Here is an 18,052-nt window from a genome sequence, read left to right on the forward strand (position 1 = left end):
GCGGCTCCGCTCGCTTTCTGCGAGCATCCAGCGGCACCCGCTGCCCTCTGCGCGCTTCGACTTACTGAGGCTCTCGGCTCCCGCCCTGCCCGGCCTCCGCCCAGCGCCCAGCGCGGAGTGACTGGCGGCTCCGCCTATGGGCACGTCCCTGCTGGCTGTGGCGGTGGGGTCTGGACGGGAGCCAGCTCTCCCTCCCGCCCCGGGCTGTTGTTGGCTTGAGGCTCCGCCTGGAGGATGCTGCTTGGGCCGCCGCCGCCGCCCTCCCAAGTTCCCCCCGCCGAGTAGGAAGCGGGGAGCGGGCGTCGCAACCAACCCGCAGCCGCCGGAGGGGCAGAGCCTAAGCTCCGCCGCCGCTGCATTGGCCGGGCGCACGTGTGTGTGTGTGCGAGGCTCCCGGCTGGTCCCAGCGCTGCGGTGGCTCGGAGCGGAGGGAGGCCCAGGCGGGAGGGATGCAGGATGGCACAGACACCCAGCGTCCCCTACCGAACCACGGGCTCCACCTTGCTGCACCCGCTCAGCCAGCTCCTGGGCATCCCGCTGGACCAGGTAAAACCGACACACATGACAGGGATCGGGGGTGCCCCAGCAAGGGGCCAGTTGTACCTGGGGAACGGGAGGGAGAAGACGTGGGGAGGAACTAATAAGCTTCAGTATGATGCGATTGGAAATTTGGGCTATACAAGGCTTGTTGGGGGCTCACTTAAACGTTTTGCAAGCTTATATGTATATCAGTACATGTGTGTCAGACCAAGGCGTACAAGAGTAATTTGCAACCTATTAGATACACTGCATGGGGTATTTTACATAGGGCACTGTATGTAAGAGAGGAGGTCAGTTTTCAGCAGATCAGTTATTTCGTATGACATTTTGCAAAGGTGCTCTGTATCAGAACCTCAAGAAACAAACCTATGCAAGGTCAAAGTGCACAGATCAGATATCTTGTAATGGACATATATGTTAAAAGACATATAAGGTCAATTTGCAAGGGCAGCCAGCAGAGATCAGAAAGTCAAGAATCTTTGTGGTTTTTGTTTTTTTAAGAAAAAAGGAAAATGGACACAACATGTGCACAGTTTGCAGAGCAGACACTACTGTGTAATAGAAAGCAAAGTTATCAAGCATTGAAGTTTAGCAGGTGTTTGGTTAGTTCCACAATTTTTGTTTATACTTTAAAATACATTCTGTTATCTGTCTTGTTAACACTTATTTGAGCTATTATTTACTTAGGTTATTATTTATATGGCTCTTTCCACTATTCTGAGTCATAGTATTCTTTAGGGCTAATGCTGCTCCAAGTAGTGATATTGAACTAAATAAGGGAAAGTTTAAAACTTTTTTGGGGGATGGTAATGGTGTTGTTTGCCTCATAGTCACTTAGCAGCTGACTAACCAAAGCAGCTATTTGAATACATTTTGTGTCAGGGGACAGGGGTTGAGTGTTGTAGCTCATAAAATGCCAATTAATTCAGCTATCGGGGGTAGCCATGTTAGTCTGTGTCCACAAAAACAACAAGGAGTCCGGTGGCATCTTAACTGGGCTCCTTGTAATTAATTCAGCTGTTATTCCTTAGATTATACCTACTTGGAAGGGAGTCAAGGGAAAGAGACTTCCGTAATAACAAGGGACTGTTGATCCCAAAAATGCCTGTGCTGAGATGTGTAGTCAATTCTCAAAATAAAAAATAGAAGAAAGGCATCTTACAGGAATGCAAGGGTGTTCAGAGCACTCATGGCATGATATATGTGGTTGTGCTGTCACATGTTAATTTATAGGCTCATTGTGAAATTGACCTCTAACAGGTAGAGAAAACATTGGTTGGTCTTTTCTCTTTATCATTTTTCAAGCATACACAAACCTATTGCCCTTTCTGCATTCTTTCAGCAATGAGGAAGTTCAGCCTGGAAGTTTGCTATATCAGCCTACTGATGTGTTCAGTAGTTGAGATTGTGCAGTGAGATAAACCAGGGCAACAAAGATTTACTGTAGGTTTTGAAATCAACAAAAACCAGGATATTCTAGATTAAGATTGACTTGTTCTCTTTTACTCATTCAGTAGCTATGCACCGTTTTGGCTATTTTTAAAATAAATTAATAATAAAAAAGACATTTTCAGCCCCTGCTCCCTTCCCCCTCAATTTAAAACATGCAACTTTAAATTTGTGCAGGCTTACAGTTAATGTGTTTTTTTAAAGTAAAAAATAATGTTTTTAAAAGATTGGTATTTCTAGTATTTAGTAACTACAGGAAAAAACAGGATTTATTGTAAATTCTACCTGTAAACCTATCTGTTAGTCTGTATCTGCTAGTCCAGTCTGCTTAGAGGCAGGACAAAGAGTTTCTTTCTTTTTCTTCCTTTCTTATTTTTAAAGGTATTATGGGCTGGAAACATTTTAAAACAGTGTTAAAGGAACCATAGACAGACACTACGTATTGGCTGGTACGGCATACATCAATATACAGTACAAAGAGTATTAGATAGACTGGCTGACTGAAAAGTGAATAGCTTTCAAAAATATATTCCTCCCTTCAGTGAAGATGACACAAAGACTATATTCTCTATGGACAAAATTCACCACTTATCCCCCTCATTGCCCAAAGCCTGAATGGTCATTGTGTAGGGAACTTTATAGGGATTGTAGTGGGCATAATGAAACACACATACACACAAGAGGGAGTGGAGTAGCAGGTAGGGTGACCACCTTTGTTGGATGGAAATAAGAGAAAAACACATGAAAAATAAGGGACAACACTTTATTTCACACTATTTCCCTTAGCATATCTTATACTTGTCTCTCAAGCGTATACTTGAGGGCAACAGAAAAGTACAATGCAATTATCATAAGCTTCAAATGAATGTGTAAAATGGTCAGTGTCCCTTTAAATAAGGAATTGGGTGGTCACCCTATCAGCTGTGATGAGAGGAGCTCTTGAGGGTTCATGAAAGCCCCGTGTTATAATTCCTCCAGAAATTTTCAGAAAGATTGGGGTGATATGCTTTCCTCTTATGGAATCTGCTTAAATATTTCTGCAAGAAGACTGCTCCATGGGACTTATAAGAATACTTCTAAGATCTGATTTCAGAGTGGTAGCGTGTTAGTCTGTATCAGCAAAAAGAATGAGAAGTACTTGTGGCACCTTAGAGACTAACAATTTTATTTGGGCATAAGCTTTTGTGGACTAAAACCCACTTCATCGGATGCATGCAGTAGGAAGATATATATACACAGAGAACATGAAAAAATGGGTGTTGCCATACCAACTATAACGAGACTAATCAATTAAGCCCACCGAGACTAATCAATTAAGGTGGGCTTAATTGATTAGTCTTGTTATAGTTGGTATGGCAACACCCATTTTTTCATGTTCTCTGTGTATATATATCTTCCTACCATATTTTTCACTGCATGCATCCGATGAAGTGGGTTTTAGCCCACAAAAGCTTATGCCCAAATAAATTTGTTAGTCTCTAAGGTGCCACAAGTACTCCTCATTCTTTTTTCTAAGATCTGATTATTATTATTATTATTATTATTATTATTATTGCCTTTTGAATGCACCAGCTTGTGCCAAGTGTCAAAGATTTTCAGTTTCCCTGAGGTGGGACGTGCCCAGAGCTCTCCAAAAGAGCTTTACACACCTAGCCTCACTTCAAATTACATAGATTGAGCTCTGTGCAATAGTGTCAATATAGATAAGAACAAAATGCAAACACCTCCAACCTTTGTGCTAAATATAAGCTTGTTTGCCAGGTGGTGTTGCCTCCTTCCTTTGTTGGGGGAGAGGGTTTTTGTTTAAATGAAAAAATAAATACGGATTGTTCAGTTTTTAACCCCTTCTTTATGCAGAACTTGCCTCTCTGGCTAAAATAATATCGTGTTTATTATAAATCCTATGTATAAAGGGAAACATCTTGTGGGAATCCTTTATTAAAATATTAATGGTCCCTCCATGGCTTCTAAATCAGGCTCTGGGCTGCTATAGGGGAAATTAACCTTCTGTGTCCTCTACATGCATCTGTGGCTATGGGTTCAGTGCGGATCTTGAAATCTGTCCACACCCATCCTGCTCTTCTAGTGCCTGTCTGGAGCTCAACACTGCTTCTAAAAAGGACTCTGGGAGTCTCCTGCATGCCTGCTGTGCATCCCCCACCAGAGCATAATGGAATTGTGGTAGTTTCTTTATATTGGGGCTCTTCCCTGGCCCATCTACCCCTGGGAGAATTTCACCCTGCGATAAATGCCAGCACCACAAGCTGAGCTGGGGATGTGAAAATCAGGCTATCTGTTTTTGTTTTCTAACTTTCACATGACTAGTAATAAAGATTCTGCAGTCTGCCCTCAGCTGGCCATTCTGTTGATGAAGCCTGAGTTAGAGTAGAATCTGGCATGTTCTTTCATAGCTGTATTGACTGTTGTAACAACAATAGGGGGAAAATGTATGTAGGTAAAATAATCATCTTGAACAAGTGCATGGAGCATATATGTAGAGTAAAAGAATGACATTTTTACATAGTTTTTTCCTCCTTTTTAAAAATGAAAATGATGAATTATGTTTCAAAATAATGCAGAGTTCTAAAGAGCATCTAATTAGTCAACACATCTAGAAATTATACAGTACTAAAACTATTACTGACTAAACACTATATTAATGAGAGATGCTAGCAAGGTTTGCTGGTTTACATACATAATAAAGAGTTGCCATGTCTCCGTATAAATGGTATATATTCTTTTTTTACTTGTAAGTTTTTCCATTAGATAATATATTCTTGTATTTAACAAACCTTTCATTAATTGGAGCATGATTCTGTGGCAGTACTTCTTTAGCTGCAAGAGTACCAGATGCAAAAGGGGATAAAAATAATACAGTGTTTAGGACATCAGCTACACTTCAAGGCTTGCTTTACTGGGATATAATGATTTCTGTTTTAAAAATATTGGGCAACTACAATATAAACCTCCAGTAACTTCAGGCAAAAGAACACTTCCACCTGATATGCTCAAAGTCACCAGTTCTACCACAGCCCCTCAGCGTAAATCTGAGTCAGATACAGCAAATTAAAGAGCAGACTTGGAGTAATAGAAATGTTGTAGACAATATTAAATTATATAAGTAGATGTGCTTAACTGCACTGTACAGGTATATTAAATGTATGTCTTCAAGGACTTGATTGTGTATTTTTATCCATGTACAATGCCTAACCCATGTACAAATGTTGCAAATACAAACAAAAGATAAATATCGTCATTAGAAAAAACGTTACCACTCAAGACTCCTTCACACTATAGCCTATTTGATACCCAAATTCCTTTTTCAGCAGCCCCCTACACCCACCATAAATGCCCATCTCAAAACCTCAGTTTAATCCTCCCTGATGAGTCTTTTAGCGTGCCCCCAACTTAGTTTGACAGTGCCTGCATTTGTTGACATTTAGCAAAGTGAGTTACAGAGTCAAGACCCTTCACAGAGAATGCAGTGCCACAGCTTCCCCTCCCTTTTAAACCAGGGGGCTTTTAGCTTGAGTACCTCCATTGACTGCAGTTGCTGTGATATCACTAGGGAAGCAAGATGATCTTTCAGCCAGGCTTCAAATCGTTTAGGATTTGACTGTGTCCCTTTATCTATGGAATTATTGATGTTTTCTATGTGTATCATACATTGTTATTCACACACCTATTTTTTACTTGAATTCATTCACTGCAGCTGGACTTCGTGTTTGTTTCTTGGCAGCAGTTTAAATTGAACATTCACACAAATGATTACAGGCCAAGCATACTTCCATCTAAGTGTCTGAACAAAATGTATCGGGGACATCTTCCTGATAGTGATTTGAATGGCTTTTCCACTAAAACTGCTTAGTTGGAAAACAGTTGTGGAGAGGATGTGTGTTAGAGATTTTCCATTTGGATAAAGTATAAATCATCCTAAACTTTGGTCTCAAATGTGAAGTGAGCCCCCATACCAAATCTTTGTGGAAGCTCAGAAAACTTCAGTTAAATCTGTAGCTATCAGTTTTCAGTTTTCCCTCTATTCTTCCTGGTTCTTGCCAGGACTAGAAGAGAGTGAGCTGAATTAACATCCACAAGCCTGTTTATGTGACTTTTGTAGCCCAGCTTTTGAGGTCTAAGAGACCAGTTAAGAATCTAGTCTTTCGTAAGCTTGTTGAAATTCAAGCTGAACTGCCCATATTTTGAGGTTCCTCTGTCACTAATTTGTTTAGATTTTTTCTTCCAGGCAGTGTAGCATAGAGCAGGATGAAATGAATCCTGCCTTAATACCATGGAATGGACTAGATAACCACTAGAGAGTCTTTTTGCCTAAATGAATCTAAAATAATCTTAATTGGGATGCTGTGTATCAAAACAAGGAGTAATTGGAGAAAAAATGCAACAATTTATTACTGATCAAATTAACTGAGTTTAGGACTCTAGTCTTGTTGTAGGAGGGTTGGTCCCAGGATATAAGACAGACAAGGTGGGTGAGGGAATAGCTTTTATTGGTCCAACTTCTGTTGGGGGAAAGAGACAAGCTGAAGAAGAGCTCTGTGTAGCTCGAAAGCTTCTCTCTTTCACTAACAGAAGTTGATCCAATAAAAATTATCTCACCCACCTTGTGTCTTTAGGATTCTAAACAGACAAGGATTTTTGACAGAGAAGTGAGTGAGTTAGTAGATGACTTTAACCTGAAACATACAACTACATTTTATGGCTAAAAATTAAATTTTGTAAAGGGTTCAAGTGGGACTGAGATATATGACCCATACACAAATTTTAATACTGTTTTTTTTTTTTAATACAGGAACAACTGTTAATGTCTGTCCTGAACTGTTACATTTCATTTAATTTTTAAGTTTAATGCGTTGCACTCTGAAAATGAAAACTTGATTTGTTATTTTGAATAGCAGTAGCACTGTTAGGTTTAAGGGTGAATAAAAATCAATGATTTAAAAAAAATAATTAAAAAATCGGATTTTTTTTATTTAAATCGGATTTTTTTGATAAAATGCTTTTTGAGGAAAAAACCTATCTAAAGATAGTTAATATTAATGATTAACCTGTTGAATTGGAGATAGTTCACCTCCCAATGACTTCATAAATATCTGCTTCAGTTACCTTTGGTAAATGAAAATAACCAATCATTCATTTTCTGATATAGCTCTAAAACTAATCTGAAAAGCTTTCAAAATAAATCACTGTTTAAAAATGTATAGTGTGTACCTTCTAAAAAGGAAACCTACATCTATCTCTGAGTTGTGAAGAATATGTATTAAGGTTATAACAACCAACAAGAATGCACTTTTATGTAGAAAACCATGATTAAATCGAGTCTTCCTGACTAGTGATTTAAATCAATTTGATTTAAATCAGATCCATCCTATTAGATTTATTATCTCATTGCAAGACTCACACTCAGCTGGCTATAGAAAAGTTGTCTGGTATTCAGTTATTTGAGGAACAGTGTGTGCTAATGTAATCTAAAGACTGTATCCTGCATGTATATTCACAGAGAGGTACTGCTAAGCGTTCATTTGCTAGCTTTTGAGTGCTCAGCTGTGTAGCATTGATGCTATTTTAATGTAGTTAAAATGGAAGTATTGTTTAATTTTTTAATATAATGCCATAGAGGTATATAGTATTTTACAGGAAGAATGAGGCTATGTTCCCTGCCAGGGATTGAGGTTACCCCCTGAGAATTATTCCCTATGCAGGCCAATATAATCCTCTGTAATATTATAAAATGTTATACAGAAGACTAGAAACCTTTGAAAATAAATGCCTATGGAAGATTCTGGGCATTTGTTGGAAAGATTTAATCACCAGCAAAGAGATACCAAAAAAATCACCAACTAGAAGCTCATTTCCACCAGAATCAGAGAGAAAAGGTGGACTTATTTGAGCTATGTATTCTGTATGCCAACACACATGATATGTCTACGCAATTAAAAACCCGCGGCCGGCCTGTGCCAACTGATGGGCTTGCAGGGCTGAGGCTAAGGGGCTCTTTAATTGCGGTGTAAACATTCAGGTTTGAGCTGGAGCCTGGGCACTGGGACCCTCCCTCCTCATAGGGTCCCAGAGCCTCGCCTCCAGCCAGAGCCCAGCTGTCTACACTGCAATTAAACTGCCCCTTAGCCTCAGCCCTGTGAGCCCATCAGCTTGCATAGGCCAGCCATGGGTGTGTAATTGCAGTGTAGACATATTAACAGACTCCTGCATGAAGCTGTCAAGTGGAAATCCAACTGGTGTGAGGCAACAAAGGCATCTAAGAGAAACCTTAAGAAAAGCTCTTATCAGGGAGGGCTTAACAGTCAATATCAACACAGTAAAGCTGTCTGCAAATGACGGAGAGGAATGGAAGAGACTAACTTCCACTCTGTGTACCAATATCAGTTTGAGAAGGATGTAATAATAATAATAAGGTAACAATATTACAAACCGCTCTCTGGCTTAGAAATATGTGCCCCATCTCTACATTGTTCTCATTCAGATGGTAATTTCAGCCTCAGAGTTCTTAGCCAGCATCTTGATATTATGCAAGTAAATATTTCCACGTCTCCTTATTCATTGAAAACAAAGTCTTTGTCCTGATAAATTTTCCATTTGGCAGGGGACAAAATTGCAATTGGGAAATAGCCTCTCATGAATTTTCCTACTTTGTGCACTTTCCTTTCCTTCTCATTTGTATTACATAAGATCTGGAAAAATAAATGTTAGGGATTTTGTATAGAATTTCCTGAAGTCCTCTCTCTACGTTAATCATAGTAGGACTGATTCACCAGTGCAAAGTGACCCCAAAGCCACTCTATGGCCTCCTCCAGTGTAGGGGCCTCCATGGCAAGCACAGTGCTATCTATACCTGCCCTGCTCCCCACTCCAGTTCCACAGGAGATTCCAATACTGGGGACTTGTTGGGTGCAGGAAGAGGTCTGGTTGTGGCTTTCCTATGCTCCTAATTCCCAGGTTCTGCAAGACCCATATGGATGGGCAGCTCTCAGGATAGCCAAACTGACTCCCAGTAGACCCAGGATAAAGGAGGTGCAAGTCTGATTCCTGCGCCAGGGTCTCCACCAGTGTAGCGATGAATCTAGCCCTCCATTCTTCTCTAAAATGACAAAATCATCTGCAAGGTACAAACGATGTCAACAAACTAGATTTCCTTTTGGAACCGAAGGCCTATTCAATGTCTAATGTACCATATGACCTAATCGCTTTTAAAAGTACTGGAAACTATTTACATGCCAAAGTTACTAGGTCCCCTCCTCCTTGCCCAGCTAGTCTAAGGGCTGGTCTACACTGGGGGGGGGGGGGGGGGGATCGATCTAAGATACGCAACTTCAGCTACGCGAATAGCATAGCTGAAGTCGAAGTATCTAAGATCGAATTACCTGGGGTCCACACGGCGCGGGATCGACGGCCGCGGCTCCCCCGTTGACTGCGCTACCGCCGCTCGTTCTGGTGGAGTTCCGGAGTCGACGGTGAGCGCGTTCAGGATCGATATATCGCGTCTTAATGAGACGTGATATATCGATCCCAGATAAATCGATTGCTACCCGCCGATACGGCGGGTAGTGAAGACGTACCCTAACAAGCGGACTTAAATTGTAAGAGCATGCTTGACATTCTAGAAGTTCAATTACATTCTGGCACGAAAGCTGCCATTGTCCTTCAGTAACGCCTCTGACATTCATTTAGCTCTTTCTTCAGAATATTTCACTGGCTGATCTGTACTTTACTTCTGTCAACATGGTGGATTTCAGTCTCTCCTCTGTAAGGGTTGTTTCACTTGGTTCACACATCTTGTGCAATTTACTGTCAATTTGCAGGGTCACTTTGAAAAATAACTACAGGGAAATCGCTTGATCAGATGTTTCCTGCCCCAGAGCAAGAGGGCATCCAGTCATGCTCTTCTCATCTATTGATGATCTTAGTTTGAAAAATTCCTTTTCTGTAATCCTTGCTTTTGTGGTTTAGGACATTTTAAAACGGCTCTGCAATCTTATAGGTGAAGTGTGAAGCAAAAATGAAGGCACAATAAATTGAATTTGCCACTTCTGAGCTACAAGGACTTTAACTTTAAAAGGACTTTAACTCAAACTTTAAAAGAATAGAAAACTTTTTTTTACTTTTTTCCTCACTTGAAATATATTGGGCCCTTACTAAAGTTAGGTGGGAAATAGTTTTCTTATGCTACAAGAATTTTCAAAATTTTAAAATATTTTTTTCATCTTGAATTGGGATGAAAATTTGAAATCTCAAACATCTTCATGAAACAAAAATCCAAAACTTTGTTTTGTGTTGGGTCAATAGAAACATTTGTAAATATTTTGATTTTGACCTTTAAACATTGGTTTAATTTTTTTTTTACTATAAACTAACTTAAATTTCAAAATAAAAAATCATTTCAAACAGAAAAAACATTGACATTTTGAAAATGTCGATAAGGGGTGTTTTGACAATTTCAAAACTTTTTTTATAAATTTTTCTAACCAGGAAAGTTACCTTTTCCTTAAATAGTTTGTTTTGACTAATTGGCGTTTTCCAATGAAAAAACATTTAGCTGAAAAACTAGCTTTAGTTCTTAGTTTGCTTGATTTGCTGGAGGAGCCTGAGTTGGTTGATCAGAATGTCTATATATAGCGTGACCATCACCACGGTATTTAGGCACCAAACACAGAAACTTTAAAAAGCATTGTTGCTGTTCAGAATCAGACTGTTCTCTCCAGTCTTCACTCAGTTACGTCATAGATCTGTGGGTTGTTTTGGAGGATGACATCTTGGGGTGGGTGGAGAGAGAAACTCACTGGCCATATTATTTCTTTGTGCTTGAGGGAGATTGTGCGGTTATCTTTTGTTCGGCTTTGTCTCTTTTAGGGCTCATAGATATATCCTAGCTTCCAGTGGCAGGAAACTCCAGAGCAAGTGACCTCTGCTGAAGATGCGCTGCCCCTGGTTCCCAAGTTTTACTAGGGGCTCTGAGACCCATGATGCCCTTGTGTATTATAGTTCTTACGTGTGGTGTGAAAAGAGAGAGAGGGACCCTGAACCCTAGTGAGGGCTTTGACTATAGAGTTCCATTTTAAATGTAGCCCTGCCCTCCATATCTGCATTTTTCACTGAATTCTTGTGTTTAGCCCATTTTTACATCTGGGTTGCCTGAGATCTTAAACAGCTTAAAATAATTCTTAGTGAGAGAATGAAACTTTTTTAGACTGAAAACCATACGTGAAGGCTTGTAACTTTGTGACATCATAATGGATTTTTTTTTCTGGTGAGTCTATTTTCTTCCCGGAAAACACTCTCTCTTGTATTCTGTGTAACCCAGACTAGACATCCAGGCCACTCTCCCTTTTTCTAAGGAGGGTTGCTGATTTCCTCTTGGGCCAGTCACACCTGCTTTAATTGCTGGGGAGAGAGGGTTTCTGACGTGTGAAATAAAGTGCTCCTTGTCCCCTGGGAATGAGCCTCAGTAGCATTTCTGGCACTCGGTGTAACTGAGCACTGTACTGCCAGCCAGTGTGGCAGGCTTCTTAGTGAAGGGGGTGTTTTTATATAAGCAGAAATACAATTGCTGAAATGGAAATTGAGGAATCTGGACTAGTGATCTCACAAAAATGTTTTGGAGTTGTTTCAGTGTTTGGCTTAAACACAAAACATTAAAAGTAGCTTATTCAGGCCCAGAAAGGAACTTCAACCACTGGTTGTGTACATTTTCCCTGTGCTGCATGTCCGAGACCCATGATGATAGCTCTAATCGGACCTGAGCTCTTTTTTCCATTAATGTTCTCTTGTCCAAGGCTGTGTTTGGCATTGGTGTGTACATAGGATAGGAATGTGGAGATGTAGGGAGATATGAAAGTGGACATTTTTAAGAACCATTTTTATATAACTTCCATGAATTGACATTCATATATACCTTTTCCACTGTACTTTAAAAAAATAATTTTAGACAGACGTGGTTAATGATTAGTTTAAATCTTCTCAAATAACTGTACTTTTAAAGAGTAGTTTCCCCCCCCTTGTTATGGACACAAGGAGTGTTAAAGAATAGTTCAATGTTGACTTTCTTTATCTCTCACATACATACTATTTCTTATCACTAGCCTGTTGAGGCTTGTAGTAAGCATTCACACCAAGTCTGAGGAGCTGTGATTCATCGATAGGGATTATATGTTACCACCACTGTTTTCCCTCCCTGCAACTCCCATTGGTACTGCAGCTTCATACTTTTATTAAATTATCTTAGCTTTACATAGCACTTTTCATTCTGAAGAGTCTTTCAGAATGCTCTGCAAACTACATTAAATGCAAAAACTGTACACTAATATAGCACTAGGGATGAGGAAATTAAATGCAGAAAAGTCAGGTGATTTGGAAGTTGAAGGGCCTGGTCTCCAAGTGAAGCCTCCATTTTTGATAGCAGAGTTTTTGAACTCAGATTGAATTGGGGGCACTATTTTTCACCCACAACTCATTCATGCTTTTTTCTTGTAATTCTCTGCTGGCTAAATTGGGACCACTGATTTGAAAATCAGGCCTAATATTCCTACAACAACGTTAACTTGCCCACACTATACTCAATGTTTACTTTGTACATTTAACAGTCTAAGCAGTATATTAACATTTAGTCATATTCCCTACCTACACTGTTAAACGTTAATAGGCTTCCAAGACATTAAATAATTTGTGGGGTTTTTATTTAAGTATAACCTTTTTACGCTTTTTTTCCACTATGGTCCCTACTTCCTGCTTGCAGACCGACGACGTAGGGAAGGAAGTGGGGTTAGCAATTCAGGAAAAAAAAGACACTTGAAAGGATCACTGATGCAACAAGTAAACGCAAATAGCAAACAGACATAAGACAAAGGATAAGAAGAAGGGGTTCAACATAGAAGGAAAGTGGTTGAGTTGAGGATTAGGCATGTTTCGATGATGATATTATTTTTCTATCTGTTTAGCCATGCATAGTCACACATACATATATAGTATATGCAAACACATAAACACATGGAGACTATCCCCAGTTGCTCCATAACAACACCTTTGTTAGCTAATTTCTTATAGTCATCACAAAACTTGTGGGACTTCCAGAGCATTTTGGGTGAGGAGAGGGTGGTGGTTTTGCTGATCAGCTCAGGAAAGGCATTCCATTCTGAAGGAGCAGCTGAATTCTCCTTCATGTAGTTGGGAGTATTTGGTTGAGCAAGTCAAGATGTAATATTCAAACCAAACAGAGCTGTAACTAGTATACAAGGGTCGATTTGCATCCTTGTTCTTTACATTCTGAGACAGCTTTTTCCAGTCAGCTATGGAAACAGTATTATTATTCTGAAGGTGATATTTTTGCTAGCTGTCACTGTTTTCTTCAGAAGTGTCAGTTAAAAGATGACAATAATTGACATCTTTGTATTTTTAAAATTTCATTTTTATGGCAATCAACATAAAAAAAAGAGGAATAATTACATGGGAAACTTTTTTTTACTTAACCATAGAAAGAAAGATTGAAAAGATTGGGATTGTTACTTTAGAAGGGGGACTAATGAAAGGGGACAGGATGAAAGTATATAAAATGGTATAGAGAAAGTAGACCGGGACTTCTGTTCTTCCTGTCTCATAACACAAGAACATGGGGATATTTAATGAAATTGAAAGGTTGTAAATGCACTCATGGTAAAAGGAAGTACTTTTTCCAAATAACACTCCATTGGAATGTGAAACTCATTGCCACAGGGTGTCACTGAGGCTAAGGACTTATCAGGATTCAAAGAGGGATAACAGGACCATCCAGAGTTATACTAGCTAATGCGAAAAAAGAGTATTGGGAAGGCCATAAAACTTCATATTGGGGATTAGGTTGAGACCTTAACGAAGGGCTGATTATTTCTTGCACCTTCCCCTGAAGCTTCTGGTGCTGGTCACTGTTGGAGACAGGATTTTGGACCATGGGTCTGATCCAGTATGGCAGCTCCTATGTTCTTACAGTGGCTATTTCTGTGTACCTTCTAGTAAAGTCACATCCCTCACAGTAGAATGATCTTTACCGCTTCATCTGATTATATTTATATATATATATATTGCTTACTGGCTGTGTGGGAGACTATTGATTGCTGATTGCAGGATGGGCGGCTCAAGTTCAAAGTTCATCTAGATCAGTCTAGTTCTCAGCTACTTTGTGCCATTGGAATGGCCCAGAGCAGCCAGAGTGAACCCAAAAATTTGGCTCATCAACCTGGGGCTAGCAGCAGGAACTTCTCAAATTCCTGTCTCCATCTGATGAAAAAATCCTATACTACCAGTTATACCAGGGATCGGCAACCTTTGGCACGTGGCCCGCCAGGGTAAGCACCCTGGTGGGCCAGGCTGGTTTGTTTACCTGCCGCATCCGCAGGTTCGGCCGATTGTGGTTCCCACTGGCCGAGGTTCGCTGCTCCAGGCCAATGGGGGCGGCGGGAAGCAGCGGCCAGCACATCCCTCGGCCTGCACCATTTCCCGCAGCCCCCATTGGCCTGGGACGTCCAAACCAGCCCGGCCCGCCAGGGTGCTTACTCTGGCGGGCTGCGTACCAAAGGTTGCTGATCCCTGAGTTATACAATCAGCTCAGACTGATTTTAGGGATGATAGGGAAAAACTGAAGTATCGTACCACATTCTGTATTTATGTTAGCCTTTCAGCAATGGCAAACTTTTGTCCATGTTATTTTATGGCTCTTTTAAAAGATTTCTATACTGAATTATTCCATTAAAAGGAATTTTTATTATAACTGGATGGTATTGGTCTAAAGCCTTATTATACAAGGAAATATAGAGAGAATTCAGGTTGGCAACCCAAGTATTTAGAAAGGAGATGTTCCAGCTCTTCTAAAGCATATTTTTATGACTGTGGATAAGACTTATTTGAAAGAAACGTTAAAATCATTCATGCAACTTAAAGCATAACAAACTCCTCTCCCAATATATTTTTCTCTCCAATATGTTCAGATTTGATATAGTTTGAGGAAAGACGTGGAAAGGTACAGTTCTGAGTTTGTGATGTTGAATCCTAATACTACCCTTAACATTTTCTCTTTCTAAAATATATTCTCAAACAACTCTTCTCTTAGTACATATGTTGTTGGTGTGTTCATGGCAGGACAGGTTGTTTTTATTCAATGGTTAAGAGTGGTCACTTTAAAAGTACTCCTAAAACGTAAGGGTTGTCTTCCACTCTTCAATAGTCATGAAATAGAAAATGAGATTGGTTCATATACAAAGGAAAAGAGCGCATAGCTTCTTCTATATCTGACTAGATAAACGTGGCAAAGATACTGTCCCCCTTGAAAAAGTATATGATTGTGCTAAAGGCAAAGACGCACATGTTTGTTTGTTTTTGATATTTTTTACTGATATGGCAATTTTTTATTGACAAGTACAATGTCTGGGTTGTAATCTTCAAGCTATGCCATATTACAAATAAAAAGTACAGAGTATTGTTTTTAGGAAGGCAGTGTGATCTAGCAGGTAGAGCACTGGACTGGGACTTGGGAGACTTGGATTCTATTCCTGCAAAATGTGTTTGTAGGAATTTGTAGTTTGTAGTTATTAACTGAATTTAGCTGAGGAATCTTAGATGGGCCAAGATCTAGAGTAAACTGCTGTAAAGTCTGAGTATGCCCAGAAAAGAAATGTATGCTGCTGGCAATGTCAGATCATGAGCAGAAATAGGAAAAAAAAAAAATCACAACAGGATATTGCAGATGTTCACATCTTCTGTAGTGGTTTCTTTTTCTGCTATAGTACTAAAGGAGTTAAAAAAAATAGTTAAACTCTGGTACATAAGTAACCTCTGGTGCATAAGTAAAATATAAACAAAGATATATCGTTTTAAGTGCAGTAGCAAGATAATTTTATCCTTAAGCCAGAGGACAACAGGAAAGGGTAATATTTTAAGACCGTGGATGCTCTATCCAGCACTTTTGTAGGCATTTGCTTGACATTGGCAGTTATGACTGACATCTGATGCTGGCTAATTCTGCACAGTCACCATCACATTGGAAGCATGAAACAAAGTTACGCTGCTAGGATATGTAAGAGGCCCTTCAAAAGAGGGTTAAACTGTTGAGAGAGAAGCTTGCACTCAGGACTTGGAAAAATTAACTTGCCAGTGGTGAGCAGGCAGATTCCTTTACTGAGGGTGAAGGTCTGCACCATCAATTTAGGGATAATTTAAGCTTTCGTTATTAAAAAAAGTTATTAGCCCTTATGTTTGCAAAAATAACCTTCCAAATGTTAACTGATGTATGGCATTATCTTTTTGGAGTTTGCATGCCAGACAGCTCAGGTGCCTCTGCTCTTAGCTTTGCCATGTGCAGCAGAGGGAAATTAATAAGTCTGACGTTAGTTTTACTGCTGCTTTTTAGCATTTTGAAGGCCTCATTGAAACTGCCAAGTTTCACTTGTTTCCCATTGCTAGTTTGGGAAGGCTCTAATCAGCAGCAAAGGTATGTACTAGAATTATGAGGGTGGAACAGAATCACAAGACCCTGGCAGAAATACCAATACCCCTTCCCTTTCTTACACCTGTGGCTGGATGGCGACAGGGCTTCTTACCAGAATGTTATCTCTGGCCCTCACTGGAGGCTCCTCCATATCCTTGTGTCCATATCTGTTCCTAGTTAGAAGCTTTCTCTCTGAGGCTAGAAAGGTGTTTGGTAAAATTTTAATCCCCATTTTCAAGAATGTTATTCTTTGTGGAATATTTCTGAATCAGCCTTTAAAATTCAATTATAAACCGTTGTTTAAGAGAGTTCTCCTCCTCTGCTTCTTCCATAAAATCTCTTGGTTTGTGTCTTTGGGGGAGTAAGACTACTGAAACGATGAAGAGAACAGGAAGGATAGAGGTTTACCAAAGCCTTCTCATTGCAGATGCAGGAAGTTGATCATGTAGACTACACCCACCAGATCAGAACAGTGGCACACTAATTGCTGAAAAATAACATTTTAAAACACATGACAAAGATATTTTGGATAAGATTTTCAGAAGTGACTAGTGATTTTGGTTCCTCAGTTTTTGGATGCCCTTTTAGATACCTTAAATGGGCCTGATTTTTAGAGAATGCAAAGTACCAACCTCTGAAAAATCAGGCCCCTTTAAGATATCTCAGTTTGAGTACCCCAAAATGGAGACACCCCAAATCACCAGTTACTTCTGAAAATCTTTGCTCTCACACTTTAGTTGAAGCAATATGCTACAGAATGTGGCTGCTTCCCTCGCTTCTGTTAATGCTCACACACATGCAGTGTGTTATAACCTTCCTTGAGTGTAGCCCTCTTGAGCCCTTTAAAATGTGTTCTAAGCAGCTAACTCTTGCAATGTTCTCCCTGATGTTTTAAGTAATTAAAAGCCATAATTTTTCTGATTGATGTAGTGTGGCCAAGATTTGAAAACAACAAGAGCCAAAGTTAGATTCACAAATCCATATTTACTAGCCTTACCACATCTCAGAGATTTATTTTTCATCAAATAACTTTCTTCCCAGAATGGTGTGCTTAAATTTTACACAGTGACAACAGCTTCATCATTTAAAAAACACACAGTTTAGAGCCGTGGTGGGCAAACTTTTTGGCCCAAGGGCCACATCTTGGTATGGAAATTGTATGGTGGGCCATGAATGCTCACGAAATTGGGGTTGGGGGGTGTGTGTGTGGGGGTGAGGGCTCTGGCTGGGCCTGCGGGCTCCAGGGTGGGGCCAGAAATGAGGAGTTCAGGGTGCGGGAGGGGGCCCCGGGCTGGGGCATGGGGGGCCTGAGGGCTCCTGCTAGGGGTGTGGGCTCTGGGGTGGGGCTGGGGATGAGAGGGCTGGGGTGTAGGATGGTGCTCCAGGCTGGGACTGAGGGGTTGGAGGGTGGGAGGGGGATCAGGGCTGGGGCAGGGGGTTGGGGCGCATGGGGGTGGCTCAGGGGTGCAGGCGCCGGGCAGCACTTACCTCAAGCGGCTCCCAGAAGCAGCGGCATGTCTCCCCTACGGCTCCTATGTGGAGGCACGGCCAGGCGGCTCAGCTGCGCGCTGCCCTGTCCGCAGG

The 18,052-nt window shown here is 40.5% G+C and overlaps 1 protein-coding gene across 1 annotated transcript in view; it reads left to right on the forward strand.

Moving 5' to 3' along the window:
• Nucleotides 1-456: 456 nt before the first annotated feature.
• The window catches only part of MBOAT1 (membrane bound O-acyltransferase domain containing 1), a 75,655-nt gene continuing 58,059 nt past the window's right edge, over nucleotides 457-18,052 (forward strand). Inside the window, exon 1 of the mRNA XM_065399203.1 lies at nucleotides 457-546. Within this exon, the coding sequence (XP_065255275.1) occupies nucleotides 457-546 (90 nt within the window). The remainder of the gene's footprint in view (nucleotides 547-18,052) is intronic.

The sequence above is a fragment of the Emys orbicularis genome, chromosome 2 (assembly GCF_028017835.1).
Source record: "Emys orbicularis isolate rEmyOrb1 chromosome 2, rEmyOrb1.hap1, whole genome shotgun sequence".
NCBI classification, from domain to species: Eukaryota; Metazoa; Chordata; order Testudines; family Emydidae; genus Emys; species Emys orbicularis.